This window comes from Falco cherrug, chromosome 10 (genome assembly GCF_023634085.1).
Source record: "Falco cherrug isolate bFalChe1 chromosome 10, bFalChe1.pri, whole genome shotgun sequence".
NCBI lineage: Eukaryota > Metazoa > Chordata > Aves > Falconiformes > Falconidae > Falco > Falco cherrug.
The window spans coordinates 19,811,825-19,832,031 of NC_073706.1; the positions used below are offsets into that span (position 1 = coordinate 19,811,825).

General features: G+C 40.8%; 1 protein-coding gene across 6 annotated transcripts in view; it reads left to right on the forward strand.

Moving 5' to 3' along the window:
• The window catches only part of ABTB2 (ankyrin repeat and BTB domain containing 2), a 155,817-nt gene that overhangs the window by 16,613 nt on the left and 118,997 nt on the right, over positions 1 to 20,207 (forward strand). The window contains exon 1 of one of the 6 annotated variants that reach the window (XM_055721549.1): positions 4,609 to 5,858. The exons of the other annotated variants lie outside the window; for them this stretch is intronic. Coding sequence (XP_055577524.1) covers positions 4,994 to 5,858 — 865 coding nt within the window. The 5' untranslated portion in view covers positions 4,609 to 4,993. Of the gene's footprint in view, positions 1 to 4,608; positions 5,859 to 20,207 lie in introns of those variants that run through there. 6 annotated transcript variants of the gene reach the window in all.

The window sequence follows — 20,207 nt, forward strand, 5'->3', positions numbered from 1 at the left end:
AGCAGCTTGAGAAGGACATTTCTAGCAATGACCATCAAAGCAGTTCATGCCCTATGAAGAAGCCCGGCTAACTGTTGAACCTTTGGGCTCATTAACACTCCCACCCACAGCTGCAGTGAATAAAGCTTGGAAACGGCTCCTCAGCCAGGTGTTCTGTAGGTACTACTTCAGGGTTTTGGTTGCACAATTCAAACAGCTTGAGTCTTTTGCTGAGGATAGTTGGACTATTTATTTGTTCTTCTCCATCTCCTTCCCCCCTTTTTTTTCTTGGTGGAAAAGCTTGAATCTTCTTAACTTCAAGTGAGAGAAATAAAGCTGATATTGAACTTAGTGGTAAGGGATGTTTATGCTGCTTAATAGTGTACATGTGAATATTATTTTCAAGGAATACACTGAATTTTGTGGGTTTAATGTGTATTTTGTTACTATTTTCAATAGTTTAAATTTTTTTACTTTTAAAAGTACTGATTTGGAGTCTTTGGTACAGATTAAGTTTATGAGGGCTTTACTTTTGCTTTGACTGTTATATTTCCTTAAAAACATAAAGCAAATGCTTGATTAATTTTTTAAATGGATTTGCTATTTGTGTATTAGAGAATGCTGATCCTTTTAAATTCTAATCAATTTTGAGGTACTTTAAAATTAGACTCTTATACTCCAGACTTTGATAGAGTTTTATCAGAGCTAGACTAACACTTCTGTCTGAACTCTTTACACGATGAAAAATAAGGCTTCTAGAGTGCCCTATTTTTGTTTATCATGGGATTTCCACCATTACATCCTTTATCTGTTCTGCCTATGTTCCTGAAAGTATTCTGATATCTTCTACTTTCTTAACACTGCAATTCTGGAGAGAAATGATGATGAGAAAATCTGTCTATAGAAAATTGACTTTTATTGTATGAAAATAAATTGCAATCCCTAATGGCTCCAGTTGAAACATATACATAAAGAGCTCAATACTTATTGTGCATTATAAATCAAGGAATGTTAAGTTGTTCGTATCAACATTTTGATGTATGACTTGTAATCTTGATTGTTTGGGTTGGCAATTTTGTGTTAGTTCAGGATAGCAATTGCTTTCTGGAAACATACCTTAGTTTTCATAACATAGGCTAGTTTTGTTACAGATACATGCCTCTGGTCTGAAAGTGAACAGTTTTCTCCTACTTCATATAAAGAGAATAATTTGAATATTTCCTTCCACTCTTCTTGCTTCTTTTAGCTGTTCTTGGAGATGTTACAAAAGAAGCTCTTTCTCGTTCCCTGATAAAGATAGTGAATTAACATGAAAGAGCACAGAGCATGTGATTAACTTGTTCTGTCACGGATAAGTAATGCACATGAAATGGAGAAGTGCTAGTAGAGAACCTTTATTTGTCTGGTCCTATTCCTCCCACCCCAGTTTTGTTTTTGCTGTGACAGATACCTTTGAGCTTGAGGTTTAAATCATCCATTAGGAATATCATTTTCATGCTGGGGGGGGTGTCTGTTCCCCAGTTTGTTTCCCTTTGGAATAGGCTGGTGATAACTTTGCAGTGGAGGGACAGAATGATTTATCAGGCAAAGTGTTATTGTGTAAGGAACTATGATCTGTGATATTATGAAAATGGGAAGCGGTGTAACTCCTAACAATGAGAAAACACTGTGTGAGGGAAGTAAGAAAGCAGACACTGCTTGTTAAGCCAGATGATTTTTGTATTGTTACATTACTTGGAATGGTAGGAATAACAAACTGTGTGGGAGTATGGGAGAAGTGCAATAAAGGGAAAGAATAGAAATGATTTGCAGAAATGTGTCAAGTACTTGCACAGCTGCATTTTCCCCAAATGCTGTCAAGTTCCCATTGGCCAACTACAAAGCCATTCTCATTGTCAATTTATGCTTGCTTTTATGATTGAAATGAATCCTAAGAGGTGGACAGAACAGAATGAATTTTAGAGAAAGCTTTTGCAAAGAGGCATCGCAAAACAAGGCACAAAAGCTTTTTGGTGAGAAAGAGGTGATAGAGATTGGTTTTACTGCCAGCTTCCCATTCGCATAGAGGTCAGTGTGAAGACACAAGTCATCTGCGTATGATCTGAAGAGATATGGACAAGGAACTAACCTATAGTACCCTTGTTTAGAGGAGGCAGTGGAGAGATGTAGGGACATCAGGGCTGGCTGCCACATGGTAAACTACCCAAATTCACAGTTAATTACTCTGCAGTAGCCCATGGTACCTAATCTAAAGGATTAAATACAGATGCAAGAGTGGAAAGATAATCTTTTTAAAAGAAGTGTATTGACTGAATGCATGAGACTTAAAATTGTGTACTTTGAATCAGTGATGCCTTGTCTTACATTCAGGTACCTCTTTACCACGTGTACTGTCAGCTATGTTGCCTTTGCTGGGCTAGAAATGCTTAAAAATAGTGCTCAAGCCTGAAAAATATGACAAAATAACAGAGTTAGCTTTGATCTGTAAAATAACAACTGAGGTATTAGAATTGTGTAGTGGAAATAGGTATTTTTGAACTGACAGTGGGGCACAAACAAAGTGGTGAGGTGTTAGAATTTTCAAATAAATTTGAACGACTTTGAATTATGTCTGATTTTATCAGACAACTTACGCTTCATGCTTTCACGGGGAGAAGCTATGAAAAAGCAGAGCACTGTATTATAGTTTGGCTTAGATCTAAGAAAGATAAAAGAAGATGTAATGTTAAAAAAAGCTTTTGAGGGTCAACTAGTGGGAAGTTAGTACACCCTGTTAAGTACTTTGTCTTTTAGTATAAACAGGAGCGGCTTGATCCTGTGAGCAGAAGTGCACAAGTAAAATGAATTAAATACTTGAAAAATAATGTCTATGTAACAGTTCTGATATATTTTTTCATTGACACCAAGCAACATGTATACCACAGTACAAAAATACAAAATGCGATCCTGGTAAGGGATTAATGTTTTTGAAGTAGGAAAGCTCTTGTATCCCAGATGAGAGAAAAATCTGGGGAACAGCGTATTCCCAGCCATGCAAATAGGTGGTCAATAGCAACATATGCTCAAAGTATTTGTTAGCTCCGGCCTTCATATGAAAGCACTGCACTCTAGGTCAGATTGTATGCAAATACAACCCTGTTACTTCCTCTGTTGCAAGTAGTCATTAAGGGAAAGTACTGCAGGCTGAGAATATATTGCTGCGCTGCAAGTGTGACTCTAAAATATTTACCTTTAGAATTTTAAAATGCAGATTTCCAGGCTCCTTTTTAACAACAACAACAACAGAAAAGTCAAAGCGTTTGATGTGTTCATTGTTGCCTTGTAAAATGGGTGTCATTGCAGTCAGCCTCCTGTTAAAAATGTAGACGGCTTTGAGTGGAATCTTTTGGCCTCATACAACTATAAGACAACAGGACATAACACTGGGTATTTTTTATTGGAATCTATTATATGAAAAAAATATGTATACTCTGCAAGAGCACAAGAAATACCAACCAGGCTGCTCTAAGTGGAGGATGCCATTTACTCAAGGCAGAGAGAACTGCTTGGTGCAAGCCATCACAGTAGCTGTTTAGGTTTGTGAGTGCCAAAATTCACAGGTTTTTAGAGAGAAAATGAGCACAGAGCTTCAGGGTATCTTACAGAACCGAAGTAAAATGCTGTGTTTGTAAATAAGCTGCCGAAAAAAATAAATGACAGATATTTGCAGTCACTGCAGTTTCCAGTGTGGAGGAGCAAAATGAGGCAGAGCACTAACAAAATGGATTCTGGCCTGCCTTCACTCTCCCTGTCGGCTCCCGGTCACCTACTGCCGATGTAATTCAGGGCTCCGCGGCCGCGGAAGGGCAGGGGGCCCGCCTGCGCGCTTTTGTGGTGGGGGGGCCCCTGCATAGTAACGGGCTTGTGATCTTTGGCGCCGGGGGCGGGGAGAGGAATGTTAATTCTTGTAAAAAGACGTGAAAACTGCATTTGAAAGTTAAACGCTAAGAACTGGCGAACCTGGTGCGGGGGGTTACGGTTTCTCCTGCCGCCCCGCAGCCGCCTCAGTGCCCCAGAACAGCCGATGGGGGGCGCCCTCGGCCCGCACCGCCAGCCCGGGCCGGACCGTGGCTGGGGCGGAGGGAGGGAGGGAGGGAGGGGAGAAACCAGCCCGGCACCCCCCGCTCGTACCCCGCTCACGGTTCAAGGTCAGGGCCGCGTAAGCTGCCGCACAAAGGCTCCTTTCAAAGGCCGGCACACCGGCTTCGCGGCCGCCCGCACAATCCCCCATTCAGGCGCTGATCCCCCGCGGGACCAGGCGTGCGTGACCCTCGGCTCGGGGAGCCGCCGCAGCGCCCGGCCCGGCCGTGTGCCGTGCTCCGGCGCAGGGCAAGGCAGGGCGGGCGGCCGCCCCGGGTGAGCGGGGCCGGCGGTAGCGGAATGCTCGCTGGCGCCCGGACCGGCGGAGCGCTGCCCGGCTGTCCTCGCCTCCCCCCGCCCCGCCCCTCCCGGCGCAATTTGCATGCTACCCGCCCAGCTCGGATTTCACTGGTGGAGACGCTCTCTGCCGGCGCCGTTGATTGGTGCTTCTCCCCCCAGGTCGTTTGCATACGGCGGGGCGGGGCGCCCGGCAGACCTGCGGCGGAGAAGTTGAGTGGGAGCCGCCGCCAAGTGTCCCGCCGAGCGGCTCGCGCGGAGCCCGCCCCGCCCCGCGCCGCCTCCCCGCACCCTCCGCGGGCCCCGCGCCCTGCCCGGGCAGCAGCCGGCCCGCCCGGCCCGGCGCGGCTCTCGACCGCCGGCTGCCGCCAGCCGTTCCTCCCTTCCGAAGCAGAAGATGGCTGAGCACAGCCTCCCTGCGGGATGGAGGTAGCTGGCCCTCGGCTGAGCCGGCGTGCGGGGAGGGCTGTTTCCCGCTGTGCTGCAAATCCTCCCGCGCCGCTGGCGAGGCAGGCGGCTCTGGCCCGGTAGGCGCAGGAGGGATCTGCCCCAGCCTCACCTTTCGTGCTGTCGGCGGTTGGCTTCACCGGTCTTTCCTATGGCTGGGATATACAGCTCTACTCTGAAGACCCTGGAGGATTTAACTTTGGACTCTGGTTATGGGGCAGGGGATTCCTGCAGGTCTCTTAGTCTCTCTTCTTCCAAGTCCAACTCCCAAGCCTTCACCTCTTCTCAGCACAGAGGCAACTGGTGGTACTACTCGGGCTCCATGAACAGTAGGAATAACAGCTGGGATACCGTGAACACCGTTCTGCCAGAAGACCCCGAGGTTGCAGATATCTTTTCCAAGTGTCCTAAGCTGCCGGATCTAGAGGAATACCCTTGGACTGATGAAGACATTGGAAAAATACTCAGAAAAGGGAAGGGAGATGGCAGTAGCAGAACCTTTTCTCAGGAAGCTGTCAGGCGTCTCTCACAGTTACTGAGGCGCGCCTTGATCAGGGTCTCCAGGGAAGCTCAGCGTCTCAGCGTGATGCACTCCAAGTGCACCAGGTTTGAGGTGCAGAGTGCTATCAAGCTCATCCAGAGCTGGTCGTTGTCGGAAAGCTGCGTCTTGGCGACTGTCAAGGCTCTCTCTCTGTACAGCATGAGTGCTGGGGATGGACTGAGAAAAGGTAAATCAGCTAGATGTGGCCTCACCTTTTCAGTGGGGAGGTTTTTCAGGTGGATGGTGGACACTAGGATCTCAGTTAGGATCCATGAATACGCGGCCATCTCTTTAACCGCTTGCATGGAAAACCTGGTAGAAGAGATTAAGGTCAGGGTTTTGGCAAGTCAGAGCCCAGATGGTGGAGGAGGGGAGATCTCAGCTGAAATCCTGGAGATGGTTATCAACAATGATGCTGAACTTTGGGGAGTGTTGCAACCTTATGAGCATCTCATCTGTGGGAAGAATGCTAATGGTAAGATACTGCTTTTACAATATCTAATCTTCATACCGACAAGCTTTGCAGTAAAATCATTGATTTTGATGGACTTTGGGTTTTTTTTGGTTTTTCTTTTCATCTGAATTGCATCTTGGTCGTGGTTTGTGTGTGCGTAAAGCAGGCATGATGGTTTTACCAGGCAAGAATGTTCCTGCTTTATTCTTAAGAAAGGGGCAGAGGCTGTGGGAAACCAAGCCCTGTTGTCCTAACAAATGTCTCCTGACTTTTTACCAGCTGCTGTTTTGAGCAATTTTACTGTAACTGGCATGTAAACCTGCTTCTCTGTAATCATAAGGTGAAATGTGCTTTACAAGCTGCTCCTCAGAAAACACCACTATTGTTTTAAACAAAACTTACATTATAGTGAGTATTTTGCAGTTTCATCTTAAAGATGCAATTCCCACGTACAGCCTGGAGAGGGGAAACAACATTATTTTTTTTTCTTTGTGATAGTAAAATTCAGTTTCTGAACAGAAACTTGTAACTGCATGTTACTTAGACTTCCTTCTAGTTTAGCAGGAACCTGTGCTGAAATTACACTCGTGCAATAAACAAGAGCTTGTGCTTGGCTTGCCACAGTGGATATTTGGGATGGTGCCTCAGTAATGAGAATAACATAGCATTAAGGTACTTACCTCTGTAATTTGTTTAGAAAGCAGACTTTTTGAACAGTTAAGCAAATAAGCAGAGAGAGGAATGTTGGCGTCTTCCTATGGGACTGAGGAGTAGTTTGAAAGACTTAAGTCATGACAGTTCTACTAAGAAGCTGCAGTGTTTATTTTGCATTGTCACACTGAAGAGTACCATATTTTTTCCATGGAAAAATTGAGAGAAACATTGAATTTAGAAAACTATTCTGTGCACTGCACACAGTTTCGTGACTTCTGCTGGCCTCATTGTTATGGTCAGATATCCCATGCATAAAACCTTTCTGATTTAACTCTATAAAACTAAGTGGCTTGGTCCTCTTCAAAAGATAATCTCATATTGAGAGACAAAGGAAAGGAGCAGATTTTCTTTGATGGGGAAAAAATATACCTTAGGTGAATGTTAGTAATGAAGTGCTTTGTTAGGGAAGGGCTGACTCAACTTCTGATCCTTGGGTGCATTGATTTCCTGCAGTTATCCTATACAAAAGCAATAATGTTGCCGTTCAGATCACTAGTAGGTGAGTGCAGTGACTGTCCCCATTGGGTGAGCCTGCTTCAGATTACAGTGTAAGAGGATGGCTGCTATTACAGCGCTCACAAAACCTCTCTTGTGTGTTCTGTCTGCCCTCTGTCCACCGACTGTTACTAAACGTATGTGAAAAAAGTGTGAAGAGCCCTTTGGGATGTGCTCTTGGTGCTGGTACAAGACATAACTGTAACATTAAAAGTCAAACATAGACATCTACTTTTTCTAAGTACAAGCTCTTTGGTGGAAGACTGTAAGGGTATGAGGATATCTTGTCCTCTGCCAAAACACTTGTCATAATTCTTTGCGTATCATGGGAGCACTTGTCACCGGGTCCAAAAAGAGGACGTGGTTCCTTCTCTTGTTCCTTACTTAGGGAAGCTGGAGTGAAATGTTGTGGTTCTGTGAAGTAAAACATGCACTTGAGCTGTTCCTTGCTCAGTGCTTTTGCCACACAGTTTCTGTGTGTAAAATGGAGAGGAAGAGTAAGTCCCTCAGAGCTTTTTTTTTTTCCTGCCTTTTTTTTTTTTTTCTTGAGAGAGATCTCTTTGGAAAAACTGCAGTGAATGAATGGAAGCTGGTGTGCAATGGAAACGGGAGTGACTGTGCAGGGAAATGCTTATAAATATTCAAACCACCAAATGGTCAGTTATGATAACGCTTGTGTAGTGTAATACCAAGCAGTTACTGGCCACAGAAGGGTTGGCTTCTGTTGCCTCTTTTGTTGTTCCTGTCTTTCAGATCAATTCTGTCAATAATTGAATGCATTTTTAAAGTCTGAAAATGGAATAAAACCACACATGAAGGTATCCTGTGATTTCCTGTGACAGTCTGTCACTAGTATTTTACCTGACACAAGTCAGTGAATCTTCTAAATGGCTTTTCTTGCAGTTGTAAGACCACAAATGGTTTTATCTGGATGCAAAAAAGCTTGAAATAACTTCTTTATTCTTCTCCCTGTAGGAATTGTAAATTAGTAGTATTCACATAATTCTTCACAGTGCTTTCAAATGATCTTGTCTTTTACATTAATTTAAATCTGAGGTAGATCTAGCAGTAAAATAACTGGATTTATTCCAGTGTAAGAAACAGGAAAACTTGCTTTACTGTCACTTTTGGTTTTTTTATAGTAAGAGCATTTTAATGGAGTACTTGTAAACTGTGCACTTGGCATATGTTTGTTGGGTTTTGTTTTATAGCACTGAGTTTGATGTTAGAGATAAAAAGCACTTAGAGGTTAAGTTCTAACTCCAGTCGAGCATTGCAATCTCTGGATAAAATCCATGGCAGAAGATTGTACTGGATTATCATAATGGACCTTTCTGGCATTATGATCTATTGAATACCATTTTCATTATTAGATCAGGATAGCATGCTTCTTTGGAGTCTAAGAAACAGTAAGTAAATACATAAATCTTTGTAAATTCTTAAGAGACTGAGGTTTAGACCTGTGTTTCTTCAGTGACTAATACCCCATCAAAGACCATAGTCCAGTCACTGTGCTTAAGGCTTTGGAGGCTGAAGGCTTAATATTCTGTATTGTAACAAGCGTGGTTTAGTGAACAGCTGGTGTGTGAAGGGTGAAGTTAGAAACTCAGTAAATACTTAAGGGGGATTTTAGTATTATTTTAAGATAAATAATGATCTGTGGTGGGTTTATGTTTTTGCCCTTTCCATGAAGTTGTTCTTTAATCAACTATTTGAGACTTCTGTGAGACGTTTTCTGCTGTCAGTGTGAGTTCTGAGTTCATGACTGGGATTCGGTCTCTGCCTTGGAAGGAGGAATGTCATCTGAATTTATGGTTGTAAGGAGTTCTGTAGAGCTCTCTGTGAGTTTAGGTGGGCTATTGCAAAAATAATGCCATGCAAGCTGGAAAGAAAATGAAACAAAAGCAGCAAAAATGATAAGCAGCTACTGAAATGTAGTTACTGGAAGGTAAAAACAAAAAAAAAAGGTAATGTACATTGGAATACGTGTTTTATTTGTTATTTTTAATTACTTGGAGATATATGATATGTATTGGTTTGATACAGCTAGAGAATGCATCTGGTGGTTTCACAGGGATTTGGAGACGTTAATTTGTAATATTAGAGTCTATTCATTTGAAACGTTTGTTGGGAGACAAGGAGAAATACAAACTTACATTGGAAATGTGATTCTTCTACTTCATGTTCCTGTGTTTCACTGGTGCATGGTTCACTAGAATCTGAACTGTCAGCACTGCAAATACATTTTGATATTATTGCCCTATTAACTACAGAACTTATGTTGTACTTAACTATCTAGTTATTGCCAAACCCTCCTGCGACAGCCAATACACCTGCTGTGCTATTTAATGCATCAGCACATCCTGGTGTTCTGCATATGTAAGTGTTGACAGATGTCTTTGCGGGGGGAAAAAACCAAAAACCCAACCAAACAAAAAAAAAAGGGGGGGGGGGGGGGGGATATGACTGAGTAACACTGTTTCTTCACATACCTCTTAGCCAAAACACTTGACATTCTCTGTGCATGAACCAATCCACAAATCGGCCTGTTGGTTTGCTCAGCTGATGAGTAGTAGAAACAGAGTCTGAAATAAGCTGTGCTTGTGTTTTGAGACCTTTATCTTAGAAAGGACTTAAGAGGGGAAATGTGTAACCTTTCCTCACGGTAGGAGGGAATGATTTGGACTCAGTAAAATTAGACCAGGGATGAACTTTCTTCTTTTGATACTAAACACTGTGGCACACCCTACCAAGCATCAAGTGTGGACTTTGGATTTAGTATCACTAACTAACCCCATTTTCTTTCATATTTGTCACTGTGCTAATATAGATTACTAATATAGATTAAAAATTATTGCTGATTTTAACATTGAGGATTTTTAGAGTTATGCTATTATAAAAAATCCTTTTTGTAGTTATCAAAATGGCCTGAAATAACTTTTTTTATTTCAAGTGTAGCCATGGTACTGTACTAAAATCCAGCAGGGAAAAGAAATAATTTATGACATTTCAATAAACAGAATGTCCTTTTGTTATCTGAACTGAACGAACTGGTGTGCTCATAAAGAACTTGATCAAATTTAATAAGCTATCAGCTTCACAACTATTCAGGAATACACTGCGTTTTGGAAGGAGTGCGTTTTGGGGAAGAGAGCTGCAAATGCAATCAATAAACTAAGATGAGTGGAAGTACAAAGCTAGTACAGCGGTACCACAGGTGATTTGCAGATCATTAAAAACAAAAACCAAATGCCTCTGTCTCCTGCGTCATCATCTGAAGCAGTATTTGGAAGCAGTGTTGCTTACTGGGGATTCCTGGGCAGGGATATGATAGACCTACGTGCATGTTTCCATGTTAGATGAGCTGGTTGTAGCTATTTGATCTATTGCTATTTGATCAAATAGGTTGATCCTATTTGAACTATGGCTTCATTCACCTCTGTACAAATGTACCCCCAGCATACCTTGTGTGCTTCTACTCCTACATGCTCAAGAGCTTGAATTTATATCCACAAACCCACAGGGACAAATTCTTTAAACCTTAATGTTAGTGCTTGTATATACATGCTCGCCTCTCCTACAAACGCAAACCACTAGATGCGCGATTAAAAAACACAAGTATCTGCAGATATGCGTCTCGCTTATGTTAAAGGGTAGATCAAGTAAGGCTAAAATGCCTATTTTTTCCCCCCTTATAGTGGGTTTTATGTGTCTGTATATGTAATTTGGTGATAGTAAAGGAGAACTTCATTGATGAAGTAATAATGCTGTTTAATCCTTCAAATTGCTGGCATTACACCACGGCAGTAAAATCTTTGTTCTTTCTGTTCACTTGGTTAAAGAACAAGTGCTGAAACTCCGTGTGTAACTACTAGTAGCAAACGCTGATATGTGGATTTCAAGTGGAATCGGTGCAGTGACAGCTTATCTCCGCAAAACTGAGGAGCTAGGCCTGTGAAGAAGGAACCTCTTGGAGAGAAAAGTCTATGACCTGTTGTGTTGAGGCTGAAGATTCTTGTTACTGTGAAAGCCAGGGGTTTGAACTGAGCAAATACTGTTGAGGCTAGGCCAGAATTTTATCCTTGGTATGTTAAATCGTAAGTTATAGCAGGGTTTTGGTGGCTTTTCAAAATTTATTTTTCAGATTAAAAAGCAACCTGCTTTAGCTCACAGTTTAGCGGTGAACACCTGTGCAATATTTGGGGTGCTCTTGCATTTTTATTTTCTACGTGTGTCTGCAGAAAATGAGGCATGAGCTTTGAGTGTTCATATTCTTAATAATAAAATATGATATGGTTGATGTACATGTCTTCTGACATTGGAATAATGGAAATTAAACTTGTCTCTTTTCCAGTTTGAAGATCTTGCAGCGTTCAGTCAGCTAGTCTTTCTGAACTGAGCCACCAGAGGTTGTTTTTTTTTCATATACCCCATTTAATTTCTTACGTGATTTGGAACCTAAACTCATCTGATCTGGGGAGAATTGATGGCTGTCAGTGAACCTCCCTGACTGATCGCTAACATTACAAATTGCTTCCTCTTGCTTGAGATCTGCACTCACCCAGGGCATGGATGCTATATATATTGTAGCTGTTTTGAAATCTTAATCCTACCTAATTTGGGGCTATTCCAAAACTAAATGCAATAGTAACATAGGGTGGCAGTGAATTTTAAATAAATTGTATTTTGGTGATGGAGTTGAGTTGAAAGGCCTTTTTACACTGAAAAATCTTGTTTGGGTATTAATGTTGTTGTAACTTTTTCATGTTGTTATAGTTTATTTCTGCTGACACACCTGGTATGATTCAGTTAGTCTAGTTAATGGTCCACTTGGAGCTTCCTTCCTTATCTGTTTCATTTTTCTGTCCCTTTCCCTAGCTTGGTGTGTAATGCATGGGTATGCAAAGGAAATGTTTAAGCTTATGAAGCCCTCTGTTGTATGAAATGCAAAATACTGGAAATATTTATTTACAATAGACTATAAAATTCACTTACTACACAATTAGCAAGTTGCAGAGGGGAATGGGCTTAGGACTCAAGCACTTAACTTCTGAAAGAACTGGAAAAAGTGCCTGTTTGCACTTGGGAGCTTAAACCCAAGATCTTAATGTTGAGCTAGAAGTTAGTTCATTTTTAAAAGGAACTCATCTTACAGCAGTGCAAGAAAATGTGAAATAAGGCCAAAGGTAATATTAATCCTGTGATCTTCACTAACTTGATATTGTCCTTTCTTAAAGTAAAATGTAGAATGAACAGGTGTCTTATCTTGAGTAATTTGCCCATTGTACCAGCAGAACTCAAAAGAAGAGAAACAGAGGCTTCTAAACTGAGTAAAACCACTAGATACTCAGCAGCACCCATCAAATCCCTCAGCATTCTTTATTCTTCTGAATATTTGGGAACAAGATCAAAATAATTTTTCATTTACATTTTAGCTCTCATTTTGCATTTAGTCAATGCTAAGTTTTTCAAGTCAATATATGTGGTCCTTATTTATAAATATTTCCATGATGTTCTAGGCTTTGCAGTCTTAAACTCTTGGCATTAAGAAAAAACCTCTCTCATTGGCTAAGTTCTACTACACCAGGAGTAAGCAGAAGAAAATGTCCATTTGCTCACACTGAACCATGATAATTCAGACTGAGGAACAAAAGAATAAAGCCAATCATTGCTGATGCTGTTCTTGTCTTAATAGGATTAATTTACACATTGTTTTGAACATAAGTGCCTAACATGACATTTGGTTAAGCCTGAGGCAATGGTAAAACCAGTACAGTGGTGGCTTCGTGCTTTCTTAATTTACAAATTTGGATGAAAATATTTCAACAGAACTCTGATTCTTTCCTTTACAGAACAAGAGCTACATTTTAACAAAAATTAAACACAAGCTGCACCTTGTTGAGAGCATCTAAGTCAATTTAAGGATTCAAAGTTGTGCATTTATGAGTGGGGAGAGCCTTTTAAATGGAGCCTTCTTATTGGCAATGGAGGCCTTATCACAAGAAAGCAATAATGGGAAGAGGAAAGGATGCAGAAACGCTGAAAAGTTTGTTTCTTTCACCCAAACACATCCAGACTTGCCTTCTGACTTAGGTCAGTAGCCAAGCTAGAACTGTGAGTTCATCCCGGTCCTGAGGAAATGTTTGGCTACAGCGGGTGTGACTTGGTGCAGTTGGCAACTGGAGTGAGGAGAGACCAGTGCTGGGACAGGCCAGCTCTGGGCAGGGCACAGCTGAGGGTTGTTTGTTCATCTGTAATTAAAATGTCTGCCGGCCGCCTGCTGGGGTGGTGGCTGCAGCTTTTGTGAGCATGGTGTATGTGGGATAGAATTAATAATGTGAAAGGAACTTCTGAGGGAGGGGTCTGCTGTAATTGCTGTTGTCTTCAGGAGTAGAAACTAAGGATCAGTCATTTCAATTCAAGTTAAATGGAATTCTGAGCGATAAAATCCTTGTCTATAAAAGCCTACTTGCTTATGTGTTACTTGCAGATGAAAGTCCCTTAAAATTGTAAACTTCCTCCTCATCTGCTCAAAACCTGTTACTTAATGATGTGATTTCATTAACTGTAGTCTAGCTGATGTTTTCTGTGGTGGTCCTCTAGGAAGCAGTTGTTTGGATTGGTCTTTACTGTGATCTTAACATGAAATGACCCTTTGAAATAGACATTCAACAGAGCTGAGATCGTGGACCTGTGAGAATCATTAAATCAGGTCACAGGGATTGCTGTGAGTGTACTTACTTTCTTCCTGTTGACAAGGCAAAAACTGTCTGGTGTTCTTCGTACAAGTTTGACCCAGACAACTCCTAGGTTAACTGTAAGCCTGAGCACTTGTCCATCTTGTTCTGGTTGTTTAATTATTACACCTGGACCATTTCTTTCTTAAAGCTTGTTTGATGTTCACAAGGCTACTTAACCTGCTTCACATCTGAATTGAGCAAAATACCAGCTTCTGGAGGATGCTGCAAGGTTCCATTCAGTCATTCGTGTAAAGTGCTTTCAGGCTGTGGCATGATAGGGACAGTAGAAGACAAACGATCTTCTCAGTCATCTTCGGTTGGTGTACATTGTTCATGTGTGGGTTTCTCTCTATGCTAACTGTGTTGTCTTACACTGAGAATATGCATCTCTGCTTATTTTATGCACAAGTAGCAAGTTAGCTATTTGATAAATTTCTGAAATTGATGTCTAAGCTCTGATTATTATTTTATTAAAAAAAAATTGTTAGAAGAAAGCTAGGGAAGTTTCCAAGTGACCAAAGTAGTGCTTTTTTGTAGTGTTGCAGTGCTACAGCAGTCTACCAGGAGGCTGCATTTGGCTCTCCCTGTCCAGAAAATGAAAAAATCTTGACATAAGCAAAAAAGAGGAAAACTGTGGAAAATGTACTTAAGTAATTGCTGTAGTTTTTGTGTAGCAACACCAAAATGCTTGAGATGATTAAGGGTATTTGTGGTATAATCATAGACTAGAGACTAAGAAGCTAAATAAACATTTAAGACCAGCTTTTCAGTTCATGCATATAGATTTATAAGAACTGATAAATTTGCTATGGGGCTATACAAGATCAAAGTAAATGTTGTTTATGATATTTCAGGGATGAGAGGAAAGGAACACTACAGAAGACATCTGTTTGTCCCATTCTTTACTGTTTATAACATTACAGTCCATGTTGGGTACTTCTGTTGCTTTCATTTCTAGCCCAATACGCAGTCTGTTGCCTGGGACCTGGAGAACAAAGAAAAAAACATGACCTACATGTTTATGCTGGGAATTATACATTAAAAAGATAAACATGCAGAGGCTTAATTATCTATTATTTTCTTGATCTTATGTGGCACTTTCTTTCCCTGTTTAAGTCCAAGATGACAGTGAATAGATTTTCTTCTAATACTTACATTTTAGTGCTTCTGAGTAAGGCACACTACTATTTCAGCTGAAGGACAAGAGTTGAATATTGGCAAACTGCTAAAGTAGGGAATTAGGCCAGTTTTGCCTCCTATTCTTTCTTCAAACTGTTTTGGATTTTTGATGTTCTAATAGAATTTAGTAGAAGTCAATTTCTTGTTTGCTTGTTTTATTTAAATGACTACCCAATACTCTGCAGCACAGACTCATGTCAGAACTAGTAGATGAAAGCAAAAGCCTGGGTTTCTAGTTGCTTTTAGACAGTTCACTCATCTTTAACTTTGATTCCACTTGGATGACCCACTGATGGTCCTGCAGCTTCTTTCAACCTGAAATTGTGTGTGTCTCAGCCTTGCCTGATGGGTGAGGAAGCGGTGTCAGGATGCTGCTGTGGCTTGTGACGAACATTTCTGTGGTAGGTATGCAGATATGCAGGCAGATAGCATCCCTCTGTGTACCGTTAGCTGGAGTGTTAACTGCAGAGATGTCTCTTTGGAGTGTTATTGTGTGCCGGATTTGGGAAGAATTGGTAATGTGAGTCATGAGAAACATAAATGGACTGGTGCATGCTGTAAATTTGTCATGCTTATCTGTTTCTGCATCACAAAGAGTTGAGAGGTTTCCTTTTTATTTCTTTTTCAGGTTTTGTGCTATTTCCTGAGATAATACCACAGGCCTAACCAAAATGTTAGGAATGGATGTATATTGTAATAATATGAGAGATAATATATAATGAAATGGATTTCCTCTGTGAGGCTTGGATAGATAGAATTTCTGGTTAATTGCACATTGAATTTCTGCTCTTTGGTTTGCATGTTACCTTTCTTCCACCCTCCATCTTGTTTTCTGCTCAGCTTGCAATGGCAGTTTTGTTTAGTCTAGAGATGGTAAAAATTGCTCTAGAGTTGAATTGATACAGTTTTATTATAGTCTTAAGTATGGTTTCTGATACTTTCACGTTATGATGTCAAATTTATAAGGTATCTTTGGATATTTTCACAAAGTGGTAGTTTAACTTAGAGTAGAGAGAAGATAGAAAACAATGTAATAGTAGCAACCAAGACACACAATTCTTATTAGTTGTTTTTAATAAGCCATTTCATTCTATTGTCAATATGTAAAGACTTCTAAAGCTTGTCTATGGGCTTTTTCTTTTTTTATTTCAAGTGTTATAAAAAGTTCTCGTGCTTTGGCAGTATACGTGAACATTTTGTCTCGAGTGAGTATCAGTTTTATTTGAACTTGTAAGATACTTGAGGGTGATGACAGTAAGATCAAGTAGAAAATTTGTCAGAATTGTTGTCAATGAACTGCTGCTGAAAGCAAGCTTAGAATCCATGCAAGAAGTGCTGCTTACTGTAAAGTTTAATCTTGCTGGAACCAAAGAAATAATTTTCATTGAGTTTAATGGGGGGTTTGGTAGGTATCCAGAATAGGTTTGCGGATTTTTTAGATGTCAGGAACGCTTCTACCTGGCATGGTGCAGGTAGAGGAAGAGAAAGGCAGAAAGGCAAGAAAATTAATCGGAGTTGTGAACTAGGCTCAAGGGGGAAAAAATACAGTGTGTTTATTTACCAGTGCTGAGAGACCAGAGTTTTGTTATGGAACGAAGCAGTGGCTTATGGATTTTAGTCTGTGATTCCTTACAATATCAAGGGAATTATTTTGCTTACCAGAAAAGGCTGGCTTCTTTCTGAAGCAGTTGCCTGGGCTCTTCTGAAATCGCTTGGATTGAGGCCACGTGTTTGTTTGAGGTAGTTTTGTTTTAGTACTTTGTAATAAACTTAAGGGCTTTACACCTCGAGGTGGGAGAAGCTTTGATGGTAACGATTCATTCCATGGAAAACCTGGATGTCCTGTTGTGTACGCTGGGGGCAGGGGGGATTTAAAGCATCTGTACACTGAGGTAGTTCTGTAGCTGTGCTGGAGTGTGATGTGGGTGACAGGTGTTTTCTTTTTTAATATTATTCCTTGAAAAAAAGTATGTCCTTTCCCCCATCACCCCCCCCCCCCAGTCCCATTCTCTCAGGGCAATACCAGATGCAGGGTCTCTTATTAAAGGCACTGAGGGAAGATTCATGTGTAATGCTACATTTCCCAATGGAAAGCAACCCTGGAATTGCTTCTGGCACGTTTTCCTTGTGTGTGTAATCTTGGGTCTCATTTTTGTTGCAGACATGTGGAAATGCAGCTTTCGTCACAGGTTATTTTGTGGGATAATATATGTGCTGCACATCAATAAATTTGGGGAGGGGGCTGTTTTGCTTTGCTTTTGAACAGTCGCAGTGACCTGTGACCTGCTGGAATTGCATGATAAAACTGTGTGAATTTTCTTCTACCTTGACAGCAGTTCAGAATATAATTTTCCTTTTGGAGCATGATGATGTGTATGTAAGGCTGTGTGACTATGGTTTTTATGTTCACTGCAGAAGGCCAGAGCTCCCCTAAGGCAAGCACAATTTATGAACTAAAATGAATATAATTTATTAGCATGAAGGTAACTCTTGCCATGTAGCCAAGACATAGATAATGCATATGTTATGGAAGAAGATACTAAATTGGCACAGGGCATTTGGCCTACCACCATCTGCAAAGCCTGAACTCCAATTTTCTGCTGTTGCCATGGGCTGCAGACTCAGACAGGAAATCATGGTAGGATGGGAAAGGGTCCAAAATATACACAGCTAGTATAAGGTTTGCAGTTAAAAGAGAGTCAGAGAACAGGCTATCTGTTCTACTGCACAGGCAGTGCAAAGTAAAACTGGCTTGTATGTGTGTGTGCGCGCATGCGCACTTTAAATGTCTTTTTATATTTTATATGCTCATTTTTTAAAAGCTTGAATTTTTTCCATGTAAAGTAACGTGTATAACTTCAAATGATCCATTTATATACGAGGGGCCTGATTCAACCCTTACTTAATTGGCCACGCTGGTCTGAAAGAAGAGTAAAGCAGCGGAGAATCAAGCCGTGACACACACGAAGTAACCACGCAGTTTTGTCTTGGCATGTCAAACAAAAGAGCAGCCCCCTGCCTCCACTTTTTTCCTCAGATTCACCACTGCTTCGGGATGTGGTTTTGTTTTCAGGGAACGGTATAGCTGTGTATGGTCAAGAGACAGGGGCACAGAAGGTGTTTGGTTAGTGGAGCTGGATCACTTTCTAGCGCTGGTTAGATCATGGGGTCAGAGTTAGCAGTGTATTTTCTTTGAACTATAGGTTGAAACAGGGAATGCTGGGGTGAGTTGCCTTGGACAGCAAACAGTTCTCTTATCTCTCGGTGAGAGAGTAAGTGTAATAATCTACGGGTAATGAATTGCACTGTTTGCAAAGCTTCCTGTCTGTTTAAGAGAGCAGTGTGCAACTGGTCAACTTATGCAACCTTGACAGATGATGAGAGAGAGTAATTTCTACATCAGTTTCTAATTTAATTTTTGTAGAGAAGATGTTCCTTAAACTAAAAAATAACAACAAAACAACACCAAGTGTCATGCTAGAGACGCATTCTGGACTGACAGAATAGGAGCTCAGTGAACTTCTTGTGGCAGAAATCTGAACCAGAACTTTTTCTCACAGGCCCATCTGTGGTTTTTAACTCTGACTGAAGGGAACCATACAAGAGGGTGGTTTGTTCTCAGGGCATTTTCCAACCAGAGCTTTTATTGGGCTGTAAGAACTGCTTCCTGCTTGCCTTAGTTGTGTATGTAGTCCCTTTTCAGCTTCATGGAAGAATGGAACTGTGAACAGGAGTAAGGTGAGGTCTGCATGTTACAGTGCCAAATATTGCTGGATGCAGTGGTGATGTATCTGCCAAGAACGAGACTGAAGCTACCAATTAATCCCATTTAGACATCAAATAACTTAGGTAGCATTTAGCCCTGGGGCTGGAATCAGTGAATGAGGCAGTCTATTTCATGACCCTGTGTCTTCCAGTAACTGCTGCTTTTTTGTGTGTGTAATGTAATCTTAAAAAGACTTGCTGATTTTTGACTTTTTATTTTAAATAAAATCTGACCGGAGATAGTTTTCAAATTGTGAACTGTCTCAGCCAAGCCATCTGCCTGAGTCTTCAGCGGTGCATTGTATTTCTGAAAAGCATTCTAGTGAAACATGATAATTCTGAAAAGTTTGAGCTGATTCTACATTAAAAGAGGTGATCCAAAAAGCTGCTGCTGATTTACATGTGAACACTGCCAAGTATTTCTCTGATGAGAGTACATAACAAAGAAGTGCTCCAGTGATTGAGTAAGGCTGATTTGAACAATTTGTTGTGGGTTATAGCTCCTTCTGATATTCCACAATTGTGAGAAGCTACTGTCACTTGCATTTTCAATCTGTTTTGCTTGGAGGTACAAGATCTTTTGTTGTCAAGTCCCTTGAGCCAGTTATGGGGGGAGATATAATATTTCTTGCTTAAAAAGGTTCACAAAGCTTGCATGGGCTGACTAGATCTGACTTTGTCACCCATAGGGATTTCTAGAAGATTGCAGAGAAGTTGTATTTGATTGGTCTTAATTAGGGATTGATAGACAAATTCTCATTTGGCTTTTGGGTCTGAATATGGATATGAATTAAGAATCAATTGCTTTCCTAACAATTTATTTCCTATATTCTTAACTGAGGAGCTTGCTCAGTGAACATCTGTAAAAATGTGTAGTATTCATTGTATAGGACTGGTTCATGTGAGGACACTTTTCATTGTTCAGGGACAACAGGTTACTTTCTGTGCTTGTTATGTGATGAACAGCATGAGCTTTAAAAGATTCGCGTGGGAGTGATTTCTTCTACTTTTGTGATTTGCTGTTGAAGAGAAATGAAGCAGTTCATAAAAAGCAGCTGCTTATTTTGGAACAAAATCAGCATAACACATTGAAGAACCCATTAATCACTTAGCTTGACCTTAACTTATTTTTTAAAAAACTTTTAAAATCTTTTGTTCGTTTCAGGATGCCAGGGATGCTAAGAAATAAGTTATGTGTTCAGATCTACAGGTTAAGAGCATCAAATTAAGTTATAATAGGGAGTAAAATCAAAATGGATTCCTGTTGAAGTATTACCTTTCCTCTTACTCATTTTCAGGAAAAGGTGGCTGTATAAATACCTGTACAAATAAAGAACTGTTGTGAACTCTTGTCTTGTTCCATGGTTGCCATGTGTAAATTTTTGTCCTGGGATAGCGGTTGCTTCTCTTTGTTCAAACTTTGCCCACACAAAAGCCCTCACTTTTCAGCAAATCTTCCAGGAGGGGGAAAAGAAAA